This window comes from Hemitrygon akajei, chromosome 12 (assembly GCF_048418815.1).
Source record: "Hemitrygon akajei chromosome 12, sHemAka1.3, whole genome shotgun sequence".
NCBI classification, from domain to species: domain Eukaryota; kingdom Metazoa; phylum Chordata; class Chondrichthyes; order Myliobatiformes; family Dasyatidae; genus Hemitrygon; species Hemitrygon akajei.
In genome coordinates, this window is record NC_133135.1 from 21,691,615 (window position 1) to 21,714,520 (window position 22,906).

Genomic DNA, 22,906 nt, shown 5'->3' on the forward strand with positions numbered 1-22,906 from the left:
TGTATTGTCCGATGGAAATATAAAAGTCACTTTAGTTCAGTCAAGCTGTAGGCTGCAGCCCTTTTGGTTGGACAGAAAGACGGAGGTTTAACTTGCCCATTCCTTTTATGATGTCAATCCTTCGAGAGTCGTTGGGAGACTTATTTCCCCTTCGAGGTTAGGTAAAGCCGTGCTTCTGTGGCAAGACCCACCAATTCCGAGGCAAATGGAAAAGGACGCACGTGGGCTAGTTCCACCGGCTTTTGCTGTTACGCTGTTACAGCATGTTCTAGCATTTCTTCTGGTGCGTCTGAGGGGCTGTTCCCACAGACCCTCTTTTTATCCTGACTCACAGGGGTTCAGGTGTCAATCAGGTTGGGGATGATGCAATCCCTCTACCAACCTCCTCCTTGGTTCATTGCCTGGGGCTTTGATTTCATCGTCCAGGATGCAATACACAAGTCCGTCTCCAAGAGGCAATAGCCGGTATCAATGGGTCCGCCTTTCGGAGGCCAGGACACATTCTAACCCTTTTGTGGATTTTGCATGTCTCTCTCTCATTTCCTGTGTCTCCTGAATTGACTCAATAGTGATCTTGCGATTCTCACAAAGGAGGGGGCTACCCCCGCACCCTTCGGCCCCTCAGAGCTGTGGTACATTCATAACAGTACTTGGATAATATATTTACTTTGAATTTTTGATTTTGGACTATCAAATAAACATTGGGTGGAAACTAGAGATTTCACCTTTTTTTTTACAACGGTGCCAGTCTTCCATTGCTACTTTGTCAACTCGTTATGTGCTTTCAACTTTTTGTTTGAGCTTGAACCATTGATTATCTGACTGCAGACATTATATGAAGATTATTTAAGATGCAGAGATGGTGGAGGCGGTTGCAATGTTTGAGAGGCTTTTGGATGGGTTGGGCTTTGAATCCCCAAGAGGCCTCTTGATGCTGTTTCTAGATATACTAATTCTCCTCTTTGCTGCAGGTTTTCCTATTGTCAATCCTTCTTCCAAGTTCTCAATGAACTCAATGACTATGCAGGCCAACGTGAAGTTGTTGCTGAAGAAATAGGCCACAGAGTCTATGGAGAGCTTGTCAGATATACTCATGATCTGAAAATTGAAAGAAAAGCAGTGAGTATTTATATTAATTTTAATATAGTGTAGAGCAAACAATGTTATTTCCCTTTTTTTTAAAAAACTTGTTGCCTGAGCAAAAGAAAACTGGGCTTTTGATAAAGTGGCCCAGTTAAATGATTGGCAGATGGGGGTTGAAACAAGTAAAAAAGATGATGGAGATTTGAGTGTAAATTCACACCAAGCGATTTTCAGGAATAATTTCTTCCCCTCTGCTATCTGATTTCTAAATGGACATTAAATGCATGAACACGACTAATTTTTATTAATTTCTGTTTTTGTATTACTTAATTTAATGCACATATATTTACTGTAATTTGGTATTTTCCCTATATTTATCGTGTATTGCATTGTACTGCTGCCGTAAAATTAACGAATTTCACAAGATATGCTGGTGATATTAAATCTGATTCTGATTCTGAAATTCAGAAACAGTGTCAGAGAAGATAAACCTGTAGACATTTTTAGTGATTTGGCTAAAAATGGTTTAGTCATGGAAATAGATCTTAACGAAGGTACTAGAACATTAATGATTAAAGTATAGTCAGACAAATGAGCATGTAAATTTGAGTGCACCATATCTAAATGCATAAAGATGAAAAGAGATTAGATAATAAAGGTAGAATTAAATTGATTTGATTTCAACCATTGAGAGATAGGATTGCTTCATGAGCAGGGTTGGGAATTAAGTATTCCAGGATACTTCACTTCTGTGAAATACTGAAAATGAAGAGGTAAGGACACCTGCTGAAGAAGATAAACACAAGAAAGTCTGCAGGTGCTGGAAAGGCAAAGCAACACACACAAAATGCTGGAAGAACTCAGCAGGTCAGGCAGCATCTATGGAAATGAGTAAACAGTCGATGTTTCGGAACTTTATTCAGGACTGAGACGGAAGGGACAAGACACCAGGAAAAAAAAGGTTGGGAGGAGGGGAACGAGGCTAGCTGGGAGGTGATAAATAAAGCCAGGTAGGTGGGAAAGCTCAAGGGTTGGAGAAAAAGGAATCTGATAGGAAAGGAGAGTGAACTATAGGAGAAAGGGAAGGAGGGGCACTAAGGGGAAGTGATAGGCAGGTGAGGAGGTGAAAGGTCAGGCTGGGGAATAGAGAAAGATGGATGGAGGAATTGTTTACCAGAAGAAGAAATTGGTATTCATACCATCAAGTTGGAGACTTCCAAGATGGAATATAAGGTGTTGCTCCTCCGCCCTGAGGGTGGCCTCGTCTTGGCACAAGAGGAGGCCATGAACCGACATATTGGAACAAAATTGGGAATCAGAATTAAAATGTTTGACCACTGGGAAATCCTGCTGTGGCGGCTGTTGCAGAGCTGGTCGACAAAGTGGTCCCGTAACTTGTGATGGGGCTCACCGGTGTAGTAGAGGCGGCCACATCAGGAGCACTAGAGACACAATAGATGATCCCAGCAGATTTGCAGATGAAGTGTTGCCTCACCTGGAAGGACTGCCTGGGGTCCTGAATGGAGGTGAGGAAGTAAGTGTAGTACTTAGGCTGCTTGCAGGGTAAGTGCCAGGAGGGAGATTAGTGGAAAGGGATGAATGGACAGGGAAACACAGAGGAAGCAATCCCTATGGAAAGCAGAGTGGGGGGGGGGGGCGCGAACGGGAGGTAAAGATAGGTTTAGTGGTAGGATCCCTTTGGAGATGGCAGAAGTTGCAGAGGATAATGTGTTGAATGAGGAGTCTGATGAGGTGGTAGGTAATGACGAGGAACTGTTAACACTAAGGTGGTGGGAAGATGGGGTGAGTGCAAATGTACGGGAAATGAAGGGCATGTGGGTGAGGGCAGCATCAATAGTGGGGGAAGGGAAACCCTGTTCTTTAAAGGAGAGTCCTGAAATGGAAAACTGTGTCCTGGGAACAGATGTGGTGGAAGCAAAGAAACTGAGAAAAAGGAATAACATTTTTACAGATGGGTGGGAAGATGTATTGTCAAGATAACTGTGGGAATCAGTATGTTTATTAAAAAAAAATCGGTTAGCAGTTTGTCTCTAGAGATGGAGGCAGATTGAGAAAGGGGAGTAAGGTGTCAGAGATGGACTAAGTGAATTTATTGATAGGATGGAAGTTAAAGGCAATATTGATTAAAATTAAGGAGCTCAGCATGGGTGCATGAAGCAGCGCCAAAGCATCGTCAATGTAGTGGAGGAAGATTTGGAGGTTACTACTTTTATATGTTGTTCTTCCTTCAAATATGTTTCTGCTACCATTGGAACCTGTGATTTACACTTTTTGATGGTGTATTTTCGAGCTAATTGAGCGATCTGACACTGCTATCTCTTACGGAGTATAATGAGGTTATGATTGAAGCGTGCAGCCTAGAGGCCAAGAATCCAAGAAGCCAGAAGATGAGGTGCGAGCCCATGATCAACTCCATTTCTTGCTGATTAAAGTATCAAGCAAGATTGAAATCAACGAAGATGAGAGTGGAAGGCGAGCCGCTGTTAAGCACCGCCTGCTTGTGTTTGACAGGTCTCTGCTCGCTGCTGTCTGAGGAAAGTGCCTTCATGTGATTGGTCTCTCTCGCTCTTGCTCACTGCTCCTGGAGAAAGGTGCTTGCATTTGACTGGTCTCTCCCTCTTGCTCTTCTACATTGGTACCAGAGTCTTGGGTTTTGGCAAGGTTTAATTGACGTGGTTTGAGGATTGGATTCTGTAGTTCATGTTTTGATATGTTTGTAGTTGCTGCTTTTTTTAAATTGCTATTTTGATTGGGGTTGACTTGCTCTGCGGCTTGCATTCAGCAAACGACACAGCGCTAAGTTGAACTGAACTAACTCAACTAAACTGAACATTCCTAGACTGTTCAATGACTCTGGTTTGATGTTTTATATTCTGTAATTTTTGTTCATTTTTTGATGTTTGTGCGATTTTATTTTTTTTTTCTTCTTTATTTTGGCATTGGGTGTTCACTGTTTTCTTTGAACAGGTTCCATGGTGTTTTTTTGTTTTGTGACTGTGGAGAAGACTAATCTCAGGGTTTTATACTGAATACATACTTAGATAATAAATTACTTTGTATCTTGGGTGGTAGTTCTGATGAAAGATGAGCTTTAAATCAAGAAGACAAAAGGATTGTAAGAGAAGTTCAAGATATTGGGTTTATTATTGCCACATGTACAAAAAGCTTTTGTTTATGTGTTAAGCAGGCAGATCATGATATATTAAGATAGTATACAGAAGGAGAGTGTTGCAGAGAAAGTGCAATGCAGGTAAACAAATAAAGTGTAAGGGCCACGACTAGATAGACATGCAGATCAAGAATTTCTTCTTGAATGTGAGAAGTTCATTCAAGAATCTGTTAACAGTGGGCTGGACACAGTCTTAGAGTTTGTGGTATATGATTTCAATCTTTTGTGTGTCTGCCCCATGATAGAAAGGAGAAGAGAGAATGACTTGATGACTTGATTATGTTGACTGCTTTCTTGTGACAACAAGAAGTATAGACAGTCAATGGAGGTGAGGCTGATTTGCATGATGAACTGTGATGTGTTCACAATTGTTTGAAATTTCTTGCAATCTTGGGCAGAACAGTTGCCTCACCAAATGTAATACATCTGGATAGGATACTTTCTATGAGGCATCAATAGAAATGGGTAAGAGTCATCATAGATGCCGAACTTCCTTAGGAATTCCTGATGAATTGGTCATTGGTATGCTTTCTTGACCAATGTTAATGTGGATGGACCAAGACAAAATTATTGGTGACATTTACACTGAAGTCGAAGCTCTGAACCATGTCCACTTGGAACCATTGTGAATGGAGATTTTAGAACAAGCCAATCCATATCTGGTATTTATCCATAAAAATAAGGGGATTAATTTTTGTAGTCTTGGGAGGGGGTGGGGGTGACGTGAGGAGAAGTAACAATACAATGGCATATTTGTATTGATTTTTCAGCGTGATTTATTCCTTGGTCTTGGATTTTCAGTCCAAATAAAGCAAACTATATGGAGATCATTAAGTACTGTACCTTAAAAATTATATATTAGTTTATAAATGGAAAAAACATTACTAGGCTTGTAAATTGACCCATTGTGTGTGTTTGACATAAGAAAACAATGGCACAAATGTTCCTGAGTCATTTTTTTTGTGTAATCTGAGACCATAAGACAAAGGAACAGAATTAGCCAATTCAGCCATTGAGTCTGCTCCACCTTTCCTCATAATCTTTGACGCCATAACTATTCAAGAAACTACTGTACTGTGCAAAAGTCTTAGGCATGTGTTTAAAAAAAAGATGCTTTCAAAAATAATAAAGTACTTAAATATCAAAAAATTACTATAAAGTGCAGTAACAGTAAAAACTAAATCAAATCGCTATTTAGTGTGACCACCCTTTGCCTTTAAAACTACATCAATTCTTAGGACACTGCGTCTCAATATCACCAAGACCAAGGAGATGGTGGTGGACTTTAGGAGATCTAGGCCTCATATGGAGCCAGTGATCATTAATGGAGAATGTGTGGAGCAGGTTAAGACCTACAAGTATCTGGGAGTACAGTTAGACGAGAAGCTAGACTGGACTGCCAACACAGATGCCTTGTGCAGGAAGGCACAGAGTCGACTGTACTTCCTAAGAAGGTTGGCGTCATTCAATGTCTGTAGTGAGATGCTGAAGATGTTCTATAGGTCAGTTGTGGAGAGCGCCCTCTTCTTTGTGGTGGCGTGTTGGGGAGGAAGCATTAAGAAGAGGGACGCCTCCCGTCTTAATAAGCTGGTAAGGAAGGCGGGCTCTGTCGTGGGCAAAGTACTGGAGAGTTTAACATCGGTAGCTGAGCAAAGGGCGCTGAGTAGGCTACGGTCAATTATGGATAACTCTGAACATCCTCTACATAGCACCATCCAGAGACAGAGAAGCAGTTTCAGCGACAGGTTGCTATCGATGCAATGCTCCTCAGACAGGATGAAGAGGTCAATACTCCCCAATGCCATTAGGCTTTACAATTCTACCGCCAGGACTTAAGAACTTTTTTAAAGCTATTATTAATGCTTTTTGAGATAGTGATTTAGATGCATATCATATTTTTTACTGAGTTAAGTATTGTATGTAATTAGTTTTGCTACAACAAGTGTATGGGACATTGGAAAAAAGTTGAATTTCCCCATGGGGATGAAAAAAGTATCTATCTATCTATCTATCTATCTATGTAGTTTGATAAGAAACTTGGCTGGTAGGTTGTTTCAAGTATCTTGGAGAACTTGCCACAGTTCTTCTGCAGACTCTGGCTGTCTCGCTTGCTTCTGTCTCTCCAGGTAGTCCCAAACAGCCTTGATGATATTGAAATCAGGGCTCTGACAAGGCCATACCATCTGAAACCATATTTTTTAAAAAAAAAAGACGAGGGTGCCTAAGAATTTTATACAGTACTATATCAACCTCAGCTTTAAATATGCCCTATGACCTCACCCCCACAGCTGTCTGTGATAATGAATTCCACAGATTCACCATCATTTGACTAAAGAAGTCCTTCCTCATCTCTATTCTAAAGGGATGTCCAAGTATTCAGAGTCTGAACCACCTGGTCCTAATATTGTAGTCAAGAAAGTAGAAGGTTCATTTGTGGTTGTTGGGTGACGTGGTTCTAAGAGCTAGAAGGGCCTACTCCATGCTGCATTGCTAAATAAACTGCAGGGCATTCTGAACAAAGCTTAGCATGTCATGGAAACCAGCCTCCTCTCTGACTATATTTCTTGCTGCCTCAGTGAAGCGACCAGCATGATCAAAGACCCCGTCCACCCTGGACATTCACTCTTCTCCCCTCTTCTATTGGGCAGAACATACATGAAAATACAAACCATCAACTCAAGGGCAGCTTCTGCCCTGCTGTTATAAGACTATTGAGTGGTTCCATAAGACCATAAGATATAGGAGCAGAAGTGGGCCATTTAGCTTATTGAGTCTGCTCCGCCATTCAATCATGGGCTGATCCAATTCTTCCAGTCATCCCCACTCCCCTGCCTTCTCTCCATATCCTTTGATGTCCTGGCTAATCAAGAGCCTATCTATTTTTACCTTAATGACTTGGCCTCCACAGAATTACCACCCTCTGACTAAAGTAATTTCTCCACAGCTTTGTTCTAAATGGATGTCCATCAATCCTGAAGTTGTGCCCTCTTGTCCTAGACTCCCCAACCATGGGAAATAACTTTGCCATATCTAATCTGTTCAGGCCGTTTAACATTCGGAATGTTTCTGTGAGATTCCCCCCCATTCTCCTGAGTTTCACGGAATTCAGCCCAGGAGCTGTCAGACGTTCGTCATATGGTAACCCTTTCATTCCTGGAATCATTATCATGAATCTTCTCTGAACCCTCTCCGATGTCAGTATATTCTTTCTAAAATAAGGAGTCCAAAACTGCACACAATACTCCGTGTGTTCTCACGAGTGCCTTATAGAGCCTCAACATCACATCCCTACTCTTGTATTCTATACCTCTAGAAATGAATGCCAACTTTGTATTCACCTTCTTCACCACTGACTCAACCTGGAGGTTAACCTTTAGGGTATCCTGCACAAGGACTCCCATGTCCCTTGGCATCTCTGCATTTTGAATTCTGTCCCCATCAAAATAATAGTCTGCCCATTTATTTCTTCCACCAAAGGGCATGACCATACACTTTCCAAGATTGTATTTCATTTACCACTTCTTTGCCCATTCCCCTAAACTATTGTAAGTCTAGCTGTTTCCTCAACACTACCCACTCCTCCACCTATCTTTGTACATCATCGGCAAATTTAGCCACAAATCCATTAATCCCATAGTCCAAATCATTGACATACATTGTCAAAAGCAGCGGTTCCAACACTGACCCCTGTGGAACTCCACTGGAATAGGATCCCTTTATTCCCACTCTCTGTTTTCTGCCGATCAGCCAATGCTCCACCCATACTAGTAGCTCCCCTGTAATTCCACGGTCTCTTGTCTTGCTAAGCAGCCTCATGTGCGGCGTCTTGTCAAAGGTCTTCTGAAAGTCCAAGTACATCACATCTACTACATCTCCTTTGTCTACCCTGCTTGTAATTTCCTCAAAAAATTGCAGTAGATTAGTCAGGCAGGATTTTCCTTTCAGGAAATCATGCTGGCTTTGGCCTATCTTGTGATGTGCCTCCCTGTACCCCGTAATCTCATCCCGAACAATGGATCCAAGCAATTTCCAAACCACTGATGTCAGGCTAACAGGTTTATAGTTTCCTTTTTGCTGCTTCTCATGCTTCTGAAATAGTGGAGTAGCATTTTCAATTTTCCAGTCATCCAGTACAATGTCAGAATCTATCGATTCTTGAAAGATCATTGTTAATGCCTCTGCAATCTCTCCAGCTACTTCCTTCAGAACCTGAGGGTGCAATTTATCAGGTCCAGGAGATTTATCCACCCTCAGACCATTAAGCTTCCTCAGCACCTTCTCAGTCGTAATTTTCACTGCACCTGCTTCACTTCCCTGACACTCTTGAATGGCCGGTATACTGCAGATGTCTTCCACTATGCAGATTCATGCAAAATACACATTCAGTTCCTCTGCCATCACTCATTACAATATCTCCAGCGTCATTTTCTATTGGTCCTATATCTACCCTTGACTTTCTTTTACCCTTTATATACTTAAAATAGCTTTTAGTATCTTCTTTGATATTAGTCGCCAGCTTCCTTTCATAATTCATCTTTTCCTTCCTAATGACCTTCTTAATTTCCTTCTACAAGTTTTTAAAAGCTTCCCAAATCCTCTCTTTCCACTAGCTTTGGCTTCCTTGTATGCCCTCTCTTTTGCTTTTACTTTGGCTCTGACTTCACTTGTCAGCCATGGTAGTGTCCTTCCATTTGAAAATTTCTTCTTATTTGGAATATATCTGTCTTGCACTTCCTTCATTTTTTTGCAGAAACTCCAGCCATTGCTGCTCTCCTGTCATTCCTGTTAGTGTCCCTTTTCAATCAACTTTGACCCTCTCATGCCATTGTCATTTCCTTTATTTCACTGAAATGCTGACACATTAGAATTTGGTTTCCCCTTTTCACTTTGAAATTTGAGCTTGATCATATTGTGATCATTGTTCCCTAATGGTTCCTTAACCTTAAGCTCTTTATCCCCTCTGGATCATTGCACAGCACTCAATCCAGCATAGCCAATCCTCTAGAGGGCTCAACAACAAGCTGTTCTAAAGAGCCATCCCTTAGACATTTTACAAATTCTCTCTCTTGAGGTCCAGTACTGGCCTGGTTTTCCCAATCCACTTTCATGTTAAAGTCCCCAACGATTACCATGACATTACCCTTCTGACACGCCTTTTCTATCTTCTACTGTAATTTGTAATTCATATGCTGCCTGCTATTTGGAGGACTGTATACAACTGCTATTAGAGTCCTTTTACCCTTGCCATTTCTTAACTCAACCCATAGAGACTCTATACCTTCTAATCCTGTCATCCCTTTCTAATGATTTAATATTATTCCGTATACACAGGGCCATACCACCCCCTCTGCCTTCTGACCTATCTTTCCGATACACCATATATCCTTGGATGTTCAGCCCCCAATGGTAGCCATCCTTTTGCCAAGTTTTAGAGATGGCCACGACGTCATACTTGCCAAACTCTAGCTGAATTTCAAGATTGTCCATTTTCTTTCTTGTGCTGTGTGCATTCTGATACAACACTTTCAGTCTAGTATTTGTTGTTTTCTGTTGTAAATTCTCTAGTGCGATCAGGGCTCTTGACTCCGTTATGTTCTTGCACCTTATGTCTACCTGCATTGCACTTTCTCTGCAGCTGTTGCACCTTATTCAGTATTCTGTTATTGTTTTACATTCTTCTACCTCAATGCACTTTGTAATGAATTGATCTGTACAAAATATGCAAGACAAGCTTTTCACTGTACATTTGTTCATGTGCCAGTAATAAACCATTCCAGCAATAACATTATACAGTATATAATCAGAAAAGAATGAGCAGGCTGAGTGTACTTTCTTTTGATAAAAGGCTAGGGATGACCTAGAGATTTTAAATTGATAGGTTTGGATTAAATAGATGTAGATAGAATATTTCCATTTGTGGGGCAGAGCGTATTTATTAAGAATTAAATAAAAGCTAAATTAAAAATGCTGAAAATGTGGAATTTGCTGCTGCAGTAAATAATTGAAGTAAGTGGTGTAGGTGCACTTATGTAGAAGCATATGAAGGAGAGTGGAATAGGGAGTTCGCCGAAAAAAAAAATAATGGGAGAAGACCAGAGTAGGGCATAAGTACTGGCATGGGCAGATTGAACCATATGACCTCTGTCCATGCTACCTATTCTATAATGGACAAATTACAAATAAATATGACCAATGCTCTATCACTGGTGTATTGACATTGGCTAAATTATCAGACCCAGAATTACATTGAACAAATAAAGTAAAACATTTGCATTAATCTTGTGGAAATACATCAATGACTAAACTGTAGGGCAGTTTTGATTTTTTAAGATTGTTAGACAGTCTTGAACATTAGAACTTTCTGGCTTTTTCTGCAGCATCTCCAGGAAGGACGTAAAGCCCAGCAGTATTTGGATATGTGCTGGAAACAGATGGATAATGTAAGTTTATGTATTTTTTATTAAGCTGACTTTGGATCAAAGTCTTCTGTGAATTAGGTGACATGTTAGTGTAATGCTGTTACAGAACCAGTAACTCTGGTTCAGTTCTGCTGCTATATGCAAGGAGTTTGTACATTCTCCCTGTAACCACATGCGTTTCCTCCCGCATTCCACAGCAGGTTAATTGGTCACATGGGTGTGATTGGGCGGCGTGGGCTGTTGAACCAGAAGGGCCTGTTACCTTGCCATATCTCTAATTTAAAAAATAGAGCAGGGGTCAGAGTGATGCATGCTATAATTCCCTCACGCTGAGAAATGTTTCACATCGGAGGCTGTTATATTTTGTTCCCATTAACAAAAGCAACAACAACCTGTCTATGTTTCCATTATCAAATGTTGTTGAGAGGTGAAAGGGCTAAAGAACATCCCATCTGGCATCAATCTAGGTATTGAATGTTTTGACATATCTAAAGTCACTTCCACAGTAGAACCTTTCAAAATCGTTCAACAGTAAAACCTTTCAAAAATCCTTCCACAGTAGAACCTTGCAAGTTCTTTCTACAAACATGTGAGAAATTGCATCTAAATTGGGAGATATGTCTTTCAAGAGCCTCTATGGTAATCCATGTGTCATCAGCAGGACAGACCTGGCAAATAGTGTGGCACAGTATTTTACAAGCAGAGGGAGTACTCAGCATCGACTCCAGATTCCATGGTATTGAGTTACCATGGCCAGCTCACAGAACATAAAATAATGCAACACAGTATACACGCCTTTCGTACCACGATGTTGTGCTGACCTAAGTCTATTCCACAATCAATCTAACCCTTTCCCTCTTCCAAATTGTGCACTTCTTGGAACTTCTATTTCTGTGCATTTTGTAGAACTTTTTTAGTAAAAAGGAAGACTCATGTCAAAATCTTATTCTAGAGATTTTGTATTATAGCAAACTCTGGTTTATGTGGTATTCGTGCATCTAGAAATTTCATGCAATCAGAAAGTGTTTCTAAGAATATTAAGCATTCAATTTTGACTCACTAGGGTTGAGTTAACCCTAATAAAATGTTAAGGTATTCAGAAGACCAGAAATAAATTGCAATGCTTTTTTCACTTTTGCAACCAAGAGATTTTTTAGGTTAAGTTTTGCCCAGGCTGTGCTAGGTGTAAGTGTCTAGTTGAAAAAATGTATCATTTTTAAAAACCAACAGTGAATTTTATTTTGCAAACACGAGGAAATGTGCAGATGCTGGAAATTCAAGCAACACACACAAAATGCTGGTAGAACACAGCAGGCCAGGCAGCATCTATAGGAAGAAGCACGGTTGACATTTCAGGCTGAGACCCTTCATCAGGACTGAAAGAAAAGACAGTAAGAAATTCTTTCCCTCCATCCCCCACCCTTTCTGCTTTCCGCAGGGATCGCTCCCTACGCGACTCCCTTGTCCATTCGTCTCCTCCATCCCTTCCCACCGAGCTCCCTCCTGGTACTTATCCCTGTAAGCGGAGCAAATGCTATACCTGCCCGTACACTTCCTCCCTCACCACCATTCAGGGCCCCAGACAGTCCTTCTAGGTGAGGCGACACTTCACCTGTGAGTCAGGTGGTGTGGTATACTGCGTCCAGTGCTCCCGGTGCAGCCTTTTATATTTTGGTGAGACCCGACACAGACTGGGAGACTGTTTCGCTGAACACCTACGCTCTGTCCACCAGAGAAAGCAGGATCTCCCAGTGGCCACACATTTTAATTCCAGGTCCCATTCCCATTCTGATATGTCTATCCATGGCTTCCTCTACTGTCAAGATGAAGCCACATTCAGGTTGGAGGAACAACACCTTATATACTGACAGGGTAGCCTCCAGCCTGATAGCATGAACGTTGATTTCTCTAACTTCTGTTAATGCCCTTCCTCCCCTTCTTACCCCATCCCTCATTTATTTATTTCCCCCCCTCCTTTTTCTCTTTCTGCCCCTCTCACAATCACTCTTTGCCTGCTCTCCATCTCCCTCTGGTGCTCCCCTCCTCCTTTCTTTCTCCCTAGGCCTCCCGTCCCATGATCCTTTCCCTTCTCCAGCTCTGTATCCCTTTTGCCAATCATCTTTCCAGCTCTTAGCTTTACCCCTCCCCCCGTCTTATCCTATCATTTCGGATCTCCCTCTCCCCCTCCTACTTTCAAATCTCTTACTATCTTTTCTTTCAGTTAGTCCTGACAAAGGGTCTCGGCTCGAAATGTCGACAGTGCTTTTTCCTATAGATGCTGCCTGGCCTGCTGTGTTCCACCAGCATTTTGTATGTAGTGCATGAATTTTATTTGAATTTTTATGCAAAATAAGTGTGAAAAGGCATTTTTAGTTTATTTTTGTGCAGTTCAGTTGTAGGCTGATTAGCAGCCATATCCTCTTTGAAGATTAGGCACTTGGTATGAAGGTCAGTATAGTCAATCATTTGGTTATTTTTGCAGTATGTTTTATTACAACTGTTTAACCTTAAAATGTAAATTGCAGCATAAAAGTTATTTAAAATGGTAAGTATATAACATGTAGTTCAGCAAATTATTTAAAGATTTGTGTATAAAATGTGTAATGTAGTTTTGTTTTTGGATTGATTCTGAAAAATTTAAAATATTCATTGCAACCAGCACATCCCATTCCCCCTGGATGCTTGATTATAATCAAATAATGTCATATTTTCTAATTTTATATTTTGGAAAACACAAGATTCTAAGATTCAAGATGGTGCCAGCAAAAAACATAACCAACTGTGAAGTCCTTCATAGTTCGCAAAACTACTATTTTTCCTTCTTTCAAATATAATTCTACTACTAAGCAGTGTGCAAATGGAACCTGTGATTTACATTTTGATGGTGCGTTTTTGGCCAGTTGAGGGATCTAGCACTTTGCTGTCTCCAAGGGAGTTTGGTGAGGTTTGGAGCAGTGTGTGTTTGGAGACGGGCCCATGATCAACTTCATTGCTCCTCTCCGATTGAGGCGTCAAGGGCGCAGCCCCGTAATCAACTCCATTGCTGTTTTCAGATTGAGGTGTCGAGCAAGGCTGAAGTTGACAATGATGAGAACGGAGGATGGGTGGGTATTTGGTGCCATCTGCCTGTGTTTGAGCAGTCCTTCTCTCATCTCACTAACTTTAGTCAGAGAACCTTGCAGGAGTCTTGCAATCCACATTGCAAAGGTTGATTGGCAAGGCTGTGGACTCGTTTTCTGGAATATTGAGGTTCATGTGGAATGTGTTCCTGGATTCTGGTTACTTTTTCTTTTGCTGTTTTTGAGTGGTTTGATTGGGGTGATCGATGCGGACTGAGGCGCTTTGTTGAAGAAATACCCTGCGGCCTGCAGTGGGCTAGTGACGCGGCGCTGAACTGAACTAAGCTGAATACTGCTGGAATCGTGGTTTGATATTCTGTGTTGTTCACTCATTTTTTGCAAATTTGCGCAATTTGGTTTTTTTTAGCTTGTTGCGTATTTGACATTTTCTTTAACAGGTTCCATGGTGCTTTATTTCATAGCTGACTGTAGGAGGACGAATGTCAGAGTTGTATTCTGTATATATTAATAAATGTACTTTGAATCTTTTGAAGTGCTGATCTAATAATTCCTTCCATTAGGTTTCAGCTGTTTATATGTGAAAGCTTGAATTGGAAGAACAGTCATCAAATGGTCTTTTCTTTTCCTTTCAGAGCAAAAGGAAATTTGAGAGAGAATGCAAGGAGACTGAAAAGGCACAGATAGGTTATGAGAAGCTAGACTCTGACCACAATGCAACAAAAGCAGATGTTGAGAAGGTTGGTCTTTTTCAGAATCAGATTTAATATCACTGGCATATGTCATGGAAATTTGTTTTTTTTAAATAACTGTAGATTTCTTTTGGCATTCAGATGTTGGGTATTAGTGAATTAGTAATAAGCTGCTAAAAGTGTTCTGTGAAAACATTTCTTTGTCAATGTGAGTATTTTTTTCATAATTCAGCTTGCAAGCTAGTAGAGTCTTTATTTATTTGTAATCAAGTTACCCCAGAAACCCACATACATTAAAATTGAGACTCTTATTAAGTGAAAGATGCCGTACACATATTTAATGTTTGATGTCTCTGCTATGCAACAATATGAGGCAGCAGCCACACATAAAAGAAAGACCCTCCTCTACACACAAGGGAATTCAACTTTCTTGTGCATTAAAGTTCTAAACTCCACCCCCTTGTTGACTCTTCACCCAAAGCTTGACAACTGAAACTCTATCCTTAGGAAAATAGGCAGTTTCTTTCAATACAAAAATACTTCAGGAAGCACAAGCAGCTAATGATGAGTAGAAATTAAAATCAGAATTGAAAATACATCATAATGAGCTTTTAGAACTGTTTTTGGAAGTATGTCACTTATTAAATGCCCCCATTTTATGCTATTGGAGCAAAGCTCTAGTCAATGAGCATCTCCAACAAGGGAGAGTCTAACTGTAACTTGACATGCAAGGTTTGTTGAGGAAGTGAGGAGGCATGGGATCCAATGGGACTTTGCTTTGTGGATCCAGAACTGGCTTGCCCACAGAAGGCAAAGAGTGGTTGTAGATGGGTCATATTCTGCATGGAGACCGGTGACCAGTTGTGTGCCTCAGGGATCTGTTTTGGGACCCTTACTCATCGTGATTTTTATAAGTGACCTGGATGAGAAAGTTGAGGGATGGGTTAGTAAGTTTGCTGATGACACAAAGATTGGAGGTGTTGTGAATAGTGTGGAGGGCTGTCAGAGGTTACAGCGGGACATTGATAGGATGCAAAACTGGGCTGAGAAGTGGCAGATGGAGTTCAACCCAGATAAGTGTGAAGTGGTTCATTTTGGTAGATCAAATATGATGGCAGAATATAATATTAATAGTAAGACTCTTGGCAATGTGGAGGATCAGAGGGATCTTGGGGTCCGAGTCCATAGAGTGCTCAAAGCAGCTGTGCAGGTTGACTCTGTGGTTAAGAAGGCTTATGGTGTATTGGCCTTCATCAATCGTGGAATTGAATTTAGGAGTGGAGAGGTAATGTTGCAGCTATATAGGAGTACTGTGCTCAGTTCTGGTTTCCTCACTACAGGAAGGATGTGGAAGCCATAGAAAGGGTGCAGAGAAGACGTACAAGGATGTTGCCTGGATTGAGGAGCATGCCTTATGAAAACAGTTTGAGTGAACTCGGCCTTTTCTCCTTGGAGCAACGGAGGATGAGAGGTGACCTGATAGAGGTGTACAAGATGAGAGGCATTGATCTTGTGGATAGTCAGAGGCTTTTTCCCAGGGCTGAAATGGCTGCCACAAGAGGGCACAGGTTTAAGTTGCTTGGGAGTAGGTACAGAAGAGATGTCGGCGGTAAGTTTTTTTTTATGCAGAGTGGTGAGTGCATGGAATGGGCTGCCGGCAATGGACTTTGGATAGGTACATGGAGCTTAGAAAAAAAGAGGGCTATGGGTAACCCTAGTAATTTCTAAGGTAGGGACATGTTCAGTGCACTCTGTGGGCCAAAGAGCCTGTATTGTGCTGTAGGTTTTCTATGTTTCTATGTATCACCATCCTAAATATTTATTCTCTCCATGGCTTCAGTGTGTACTGGATCACCTAATCTACATTGCTGCACTTCCCAAACGTGCGGCCTCTCCTATCAAGCAGGGGATGTTTCAGGCAGATAGGAGCACCACAACCTGCATGTTCCCCTCCAAGCCCTACACCCTCCTGACCTGGAAGTAAATTGCTGTTCCTTTATCATTGTTAAGTTTATATCCTGTAACAAATTACTCAGAAAATTACTGTAGTACTTTCACCAGAACGACTGCAATGGATCAAAGTAGCTGCTTAATACCATCTTTTGAGAGAACTTAGGAGATGGATAATATGTATAAAGAATGGCCTAATACATTGACAGCGCTGAGGTTTTGTATTCAAGCTTCCATCATTAGGTTCTTGAACTTGCCAGCAGCTCTTCTGTATTTTATTAATTTGGGTTGACACCAGACAGGAATGTTGGTGAAATCTTTTCTGTGGCTCAGTGGAGAATTGTTCTCCAAATGTATTTCTATTTTATGTGTGACATGGTGATAACAGGAAGGTTTTAAAACATCTCCAGCTCAAAATAACAAAAAGGTGGTTGACAATTTCATCTTTTGTATTCCCAGGCCAAGCAACAATTAAACCTACGGACCCATATGGCTGATGATAGTAAAAATGAATATGCTGCTCAGCTGCAGAACTTTAACAGTGAACAACAGAAACATTTCCAATTCATCATGCCTCAGATTTTTAAGGTGTGCTGTGCATGTATTTGCTTTCCTGGGTCATCTTTACAAAATACATCTGATTGTCTTTAGTATTGTGTTGTGAATATACTTAGTAGCACAGTGTCTAAATCTTTAAAATTTTAGCTCAAAGTAGCTTTTTATGAAACCTTCAAACAACACAAAGTTAAATTAGTTTAAAAAAAAGTATGAGTATGCCTGTCCATCAGAGCTGGCAAGTTACAGATCTTCCCTAATGAGAAAACATTCCCAACAGCAAATGTTTTTGTTTAATTTGTTGCTTTACAAAAGTGGGAACAAATTTGGAGGCCATAAAAACTAGTGTTTCTGATTGAGTTAATAGAAAGGGGGCTGTGAAATAAACAAGCTTTCTGAAATGGGGGATTAAAGACCTTTCTTCAGCACCTGTATCTTCCACCTGGCCATCAGTAATCACTTGTATGCCTCAGCTTGAATGTTTTAGTATGATATACTTTTGATGTGCTGCATCCTTACTAGCAAGAGAATGAGTAACATCTGAATTTTCTTACCATCCACATCAAATGATATCCCAACAAAAATTATGGGTTTACCATTCCTTCCTCTATACCAAATTATACCTTCCAAACTGTTTCATTAACTGGAGAGACATGTATTTATATCAACTTATCAGAGCCTTCAATTTGGATTCCAAAATGTGACCATTCAACTTGCTGTTGAGAATGCCAGATAAACACTGGTATAACCTTAAAATTATCCATCAGCAATTTATCTCCTTTCCCTACCTTCTTCCTTTCTAGTACTTCGCTTTCCACAACCTTTAATTACTTCCCGCACAGTCTATGTTTAAAGACATTATTCTTTATGCGCATCACATATGAAGTGTAGTTTAATGTATGAAATTAAGTTTCTAGTGTTTCCTAAATGAGAATTTGTTTTTGCAGAACTTACAAGACATGGATGAGCGAAGAATTGTAAAGTTGAGCGAGTGTTACAGAGGATTTGCAGAAGCTGAACGTAGGGTTGTTCCAATTATCAATAAGTGTTTGGAAGGAATGATCAGTGCTGCAAAGTCTGTGGATGAGCGGAAAGTATGTGTTTTGGAGAATTATAAAGAAAGCATGTAAAATAATTACCTTGATCAATTAATTGCTTAGCAAGTTTACTACTGAGAACCTGAACTACTCGGGTCTACTCTCAAGCTAGCACATAGTATAAAGGATTTGTGGATGGATTGAGGGTGAAGGGGCTGGACTGACTAAAGAGGCTGGGCTGAATTAAAGCTGGGGTTAGAAAAGCATATAAAAATAAAAAAGGCTAATGAATTGGAGAATGAAATTTAGGAATTATGTAATAAGCTACTTTTAAAATCTGAAACCTGCCAAAAAGTGCAGTTATTTAATAACTCCTTCTGTTCCCACTCCCCAACACATTTTTGAACTTGCATATTATGAAAGATCTGTTCATGCATAGAGGTTTATAGATCTGGCAATTTTATCTACCTGGCCTTTTGCTATAGAAATGTTTCACATTTCAGTTCAACAGTAAATTTTAAAAAAACAGACAGTGAAGACATTGGAAAGGATAAAGCCAATATAATTTTTTTTTTAAAAAATGGGTTTAATTACAGGTCAGAAAGTTGATTGGAGAAGTAGCTATGTTCTGTCTTGTAAAAATTGAAAAAAAAACATCAATTGTAACTTTTTAAAACTATATTTTGTTATTTTGACATGTTTCAAAAATGTGTTTAACAATGTTTAATAAGGTTGTACTGCTTAAAGGTTGGCACAACATCATGAACTGATGGGCCCATTCTGTGCTGTACTGTTCAATGCTCTAAATTCTTGACATGTGTTTCTGTATGAGACAATTACTTAAAGCATATGCAACAAGCCAATAGCTTCAAATTTCATTGCAAAGTAAAACAGTTGCTGGAAATGGGAAGCAAAACACTAAATATTGGAAATGATCATCAGGTGATATCTGTAGATATAAAAGCAAAATTGATAGTTCAGGCCAAAGATGTTTCAACAAAAATAGTCACAAGTTGCCAAGGAGATTTGGGGGGGGGGGGGTGGGGTGGAGATGCAGGAATAGAGAGGACAAGAGGAATATCTTTGAATTTTTGAGGCTAATTTTGCTTTAGGGAGAAGTTACTAATTCGCAATTACACATGACAAAGGTGTAAACACAGGAGATTCTGCAGACGCAGAGTAACACAGACAAGATGCTGGAAGGGCTCAGCAGGTCAGGCAGCGTCTACGGCAAGAAATGTTCAGTCGACGTTTCAGGCCGAGACACTGCATCAGGAATCGTGTGCGTAAGTGTGCTCCACAAAGCAAAGATTCAAAGAATTAAAGTACATTTATTATCAAAGTATGTATGCAGTATACAACCCTGAGGTTTGTCTTCCCACAGACACCCAATCTACATTTGGTTTCTCCAGTGTTAAGAGAGCCATATTATAAAATCAAATGGAGTACACCAGATGGGTAGAAATGCAAGGACCTTACTTATCTCTTTCCCAATTCTGATGAAAGGTCCTTGTCCTGAACTGTTAATTCTGTTTCTTGTAACACAGATATTCCTGCTGATGTTGTGTTTCATTTTAGCTTCCAGTTTTGATCTGTAACTCAGGTCAGAGTTAAGAGAATCTCAATGCCCTGGGGCCTTTTACCCCAATCTGTGGTTATCATTTGTGGACAGGATCAGAATTGGGTTTGGTTGTGATGTTTCACTTGATCAAAATGTATCTGCACACTGCCATACTAACTGCGGCATGGTCACTTGTATAATACCTTTTGCAATTGTCTCCCATCAGAAAGTGCTGTCTACTGTTTTCTTCATAGGACTCCTTGATAGTAGTGGAATCATTCAAATCTGGTTTTGAACCACCTGGAGATTTTCCATTTGAAGACTTCAGTCAGAATATTTATAGGGCAGTTTCCGATGGCAGTCTCAGTGCACATAAACAAGAGACAAGGGGAGACCAAAAATACACAGCAGCAAAAAGCAAAGGGAAACTATGGCTTTTTGGCAAGAAAAACAAGGTAAATTTGTGTTTCCTTTGGAACCAGCAGTTTTGTATTAATTACATTGCTATAATCTACTTACAATGTTTACTCCATATCACAGGAGGAACTTATGGAGAAACTTAAGTTAATACACTGACAGGTTTGTAGTTAATTTTCAAGAAAGTAACTAGAATTGCCCTTTAGTGCTATTGTGACTGGCTGGGTACTTGGTAAGAACTGGCTGGTCAGGGTCATTGTGGGTTCTGACCAACCTGGTTGAATTTCTTTTTCAGAATATTACTACCATAGTGAGGATACTTCTATGAAAGTTGTCTATATGCACTTTTAAAAGTTTGCAATGAATGCATACTGAATTTTAGAATGTAGGCAGTACTAATAAACCATGTATTTATGGTCCACTTATAGGTGAAATGCAATAAATGATAACCAGACCAGCCATCTATAGTATTGTATTTGAAAAGCAATTAACTGGATGCTAAAAATATGACTAGAAGAGGAACAAAAATGCTGGAATATCATCCTTGTGTAGCAAACTAGTTAACGCTTCAATTCAGTGAATTTTTTGGGATCATGGATGCTGCCAGATGAATATTTCCAGCGTTTTATTTTTTTAATTGTGGTACTTCATTATTTGGTGATAATACTTTATGAAAGATACATCAACTCTGAAAACAGTACAGCGAAGATTCTTTAGATAATTCCAGCTGCAGTGGAAGTTTAAATTATACAAAATGGTTTTGTATTCCCTTGAATGTGTAATCAAATCAAAATGTTTAAAATAACAAAAGTTTGTTGGGATAGATTAAGAAACAACATCTATGAATGAAGAAATCTTCAAATGAATAGGAGAATAAGTATAATGTTAGTTGTAGGAGTAAGCTATTAGCCAGATTTAATTATAGCTAAACAGTGTATGAGTAATTTTCTGATAGTAATCATGATGCTTCATGTATTGACAAAGGAAGAAAAACAAAGTATGTTCTCCGATTCTAGGTATAGGTAAGACTATTCCATTCAAGATGACAGACTAACAGTTAAGTCTGTAGATGGTCAAAGTAACATTCGATCAGTGAAAGCTTTTGAAAAGAAAATTTAATGTGATACAGAAACAACTTATATCCTTAAGAAAGAAGAGCTCTTCTTACCAAAGGATCTAAAGAAATGAGAATCAGCTTAAAATGAATGTAGGGTGGGAAGGAGAAGCATTTTAAAAACCAACACAGTTCCTCATGGCCAAGAGTGTTATGAGAAAATAACAGGTATTGACAGAATAGGTATTGTTGGCTACCAGTAGCAAGTGGGGAAAGAAACACAAGAAATTCAGGGGAATGAAAACTTCGGCAATTATTTTACAAAAAAAAGAGGGTGGTCAAGCAAAGTAAGCCTCTGAAGACTAATGATAATATAGTAAATAGGAATAAATTTGGTACCCACTGAATAATTATTCAAGTTTAGCTTCATTGTCATAGGCATGCATATCCTGGTATAAATTCCATGAAAATTAGCACTCTGCAACATTGTAATGTATTACGCTGTGAAGGAACTGGACAGCCTGTTGATAATTCATGGAAACTGAAATTTGAATTGGAATGTAATTCTGCCATAATTAATGTGAACAAAGTACACTGTGAAGAAAACTGAAGAATAGTCAGTATGCAGTACCAGATGTTTTTGACCTTGGCTGTTTCAAAGAAAGTACAAATAGATTAAAGAATAATCAATCGCCAGGATAATATGGCTTCTATCTTGAGATTTAAAAGAACATTTGAAGATGTTTAAACTTAAATACAGCATTATAATTTGGGAACTGATCCTTTCAGCTTGGAAGATTGTTCAAGTTATTTCCTCATTTTAAAAAAAAAAAAAAAATAAGTTTCTTCCCCAGGTAATTCAAGTTTAATTATCATTTAACCATACATGAATGTAGCCTAATGAAACAGTGTTCCTCTGTGGCCGAGGGGCAGGCTGAACACATTACCAACAGCACATAGCACACTGCAAAAGCACATGACACAACTAACACATATAGTTATGAGTTTAGAAAATCATATAGTCACAAAAAAAAGCCCAAGCCCATGCCTGAATGGCATGACTGCAGGTTGTCCTGATCCAGCTTGTTCTTCCACTGAGCGAACACTGGAGGGCAGCTCTCCAACCTGGCATAACTCCAGTGTGCTCAGCAGAGGGCCCCTGGATGACTGCAACAGATTGCTGTGTTCAAGGTAACTCCGCAGCCAAGACCAGATCCTTGGTATAACAGAGGCAACACAGTACCCCTGTTGTCGGTCTCACCAATGAAAAAAGTTGTAGTATTCTGCGTTACCAATGTCCAACAGGGTCTTGTGATCCCAATAAAAATGTCACTGAGCTTGTTGGATTGCACACCATCTCAGCACAACAGTGTGCAGCAAGTCCAGGTGACAACACAACAATTGTACACAATAAGTCTACCTCCATCACTATCGAGCATCTCGCTGATGGGATAGTCCTTTTGTACTTGATGTTCTTAGTATCCAGCAGAGACCTGCAATTGTTAAAAAAGACTTACAAGATGATTAAATACACCTTTGATTAGACCCTGAGTGGCTGCTGCATTTGAGGGTGCTGCCATCCTACTGGAACTTAATTTGATCAAACATTCTAGTTAGGCTCCCATTGCCACCACCATTTTCCTGTTACCTCAATCATTGCACTGCACTGCAAACACTTAAAATCACTTTTTAGAATGCTGTTTACATTGTAAATGCATACTGGTAATTTATGTATTGTGCATATTTTATTCCATATCTGTACTTCTAATTTTATATATTCCTTTATATAATTGTTGAATGTTGCTTTTTGTTACATGTAGCACCAACACACCATGTCAATTTCCTAATACATGTAAATATGTATAGTGAAT

The 22,906-nt window shown here is 39.8% G+C and overlaps 1 protein-coding gene across 3 annotated transcripts in view; it reads left to right on the forward strand.

Annotated features, from left to right (window-relative positions):
• Nucleotides 1–22,906, forward strand: part of fnbp1l (formin binding protein 1-like) — a 154,906-nt gene that overhangs the window by 109,086 nt on the left and 22,914 nt on the right. For all 3 annotated transcript variants that reach the window (XM_073062702.1, XM_073062700.1, XM_073062701.1), the window contains exons 4-9: nt 972–1,119; nt 10,651–10,713; nt 14,405–14,509; nt 16,871–16,999; nt 17,914–18,060; nt 19,819–20,019. In XM_073062702.1, the coding sequence (XP_072918803.1) occupies nt 972–1,119; nt 10,651–10,713; nt 14,405–14,509; nt 16,871–16,999; nt 17,914–18,060; nt 19,819–20,019 (793 nt within the window). The remainder of the gene's footprint in view (nt 1–971; nt 1,120–10,650; nt 10,714–14,404; nt 14,510–16,870; nt 17,000–17,913; nt 18,061–19,818; nt 20,020–22,906) is intronic.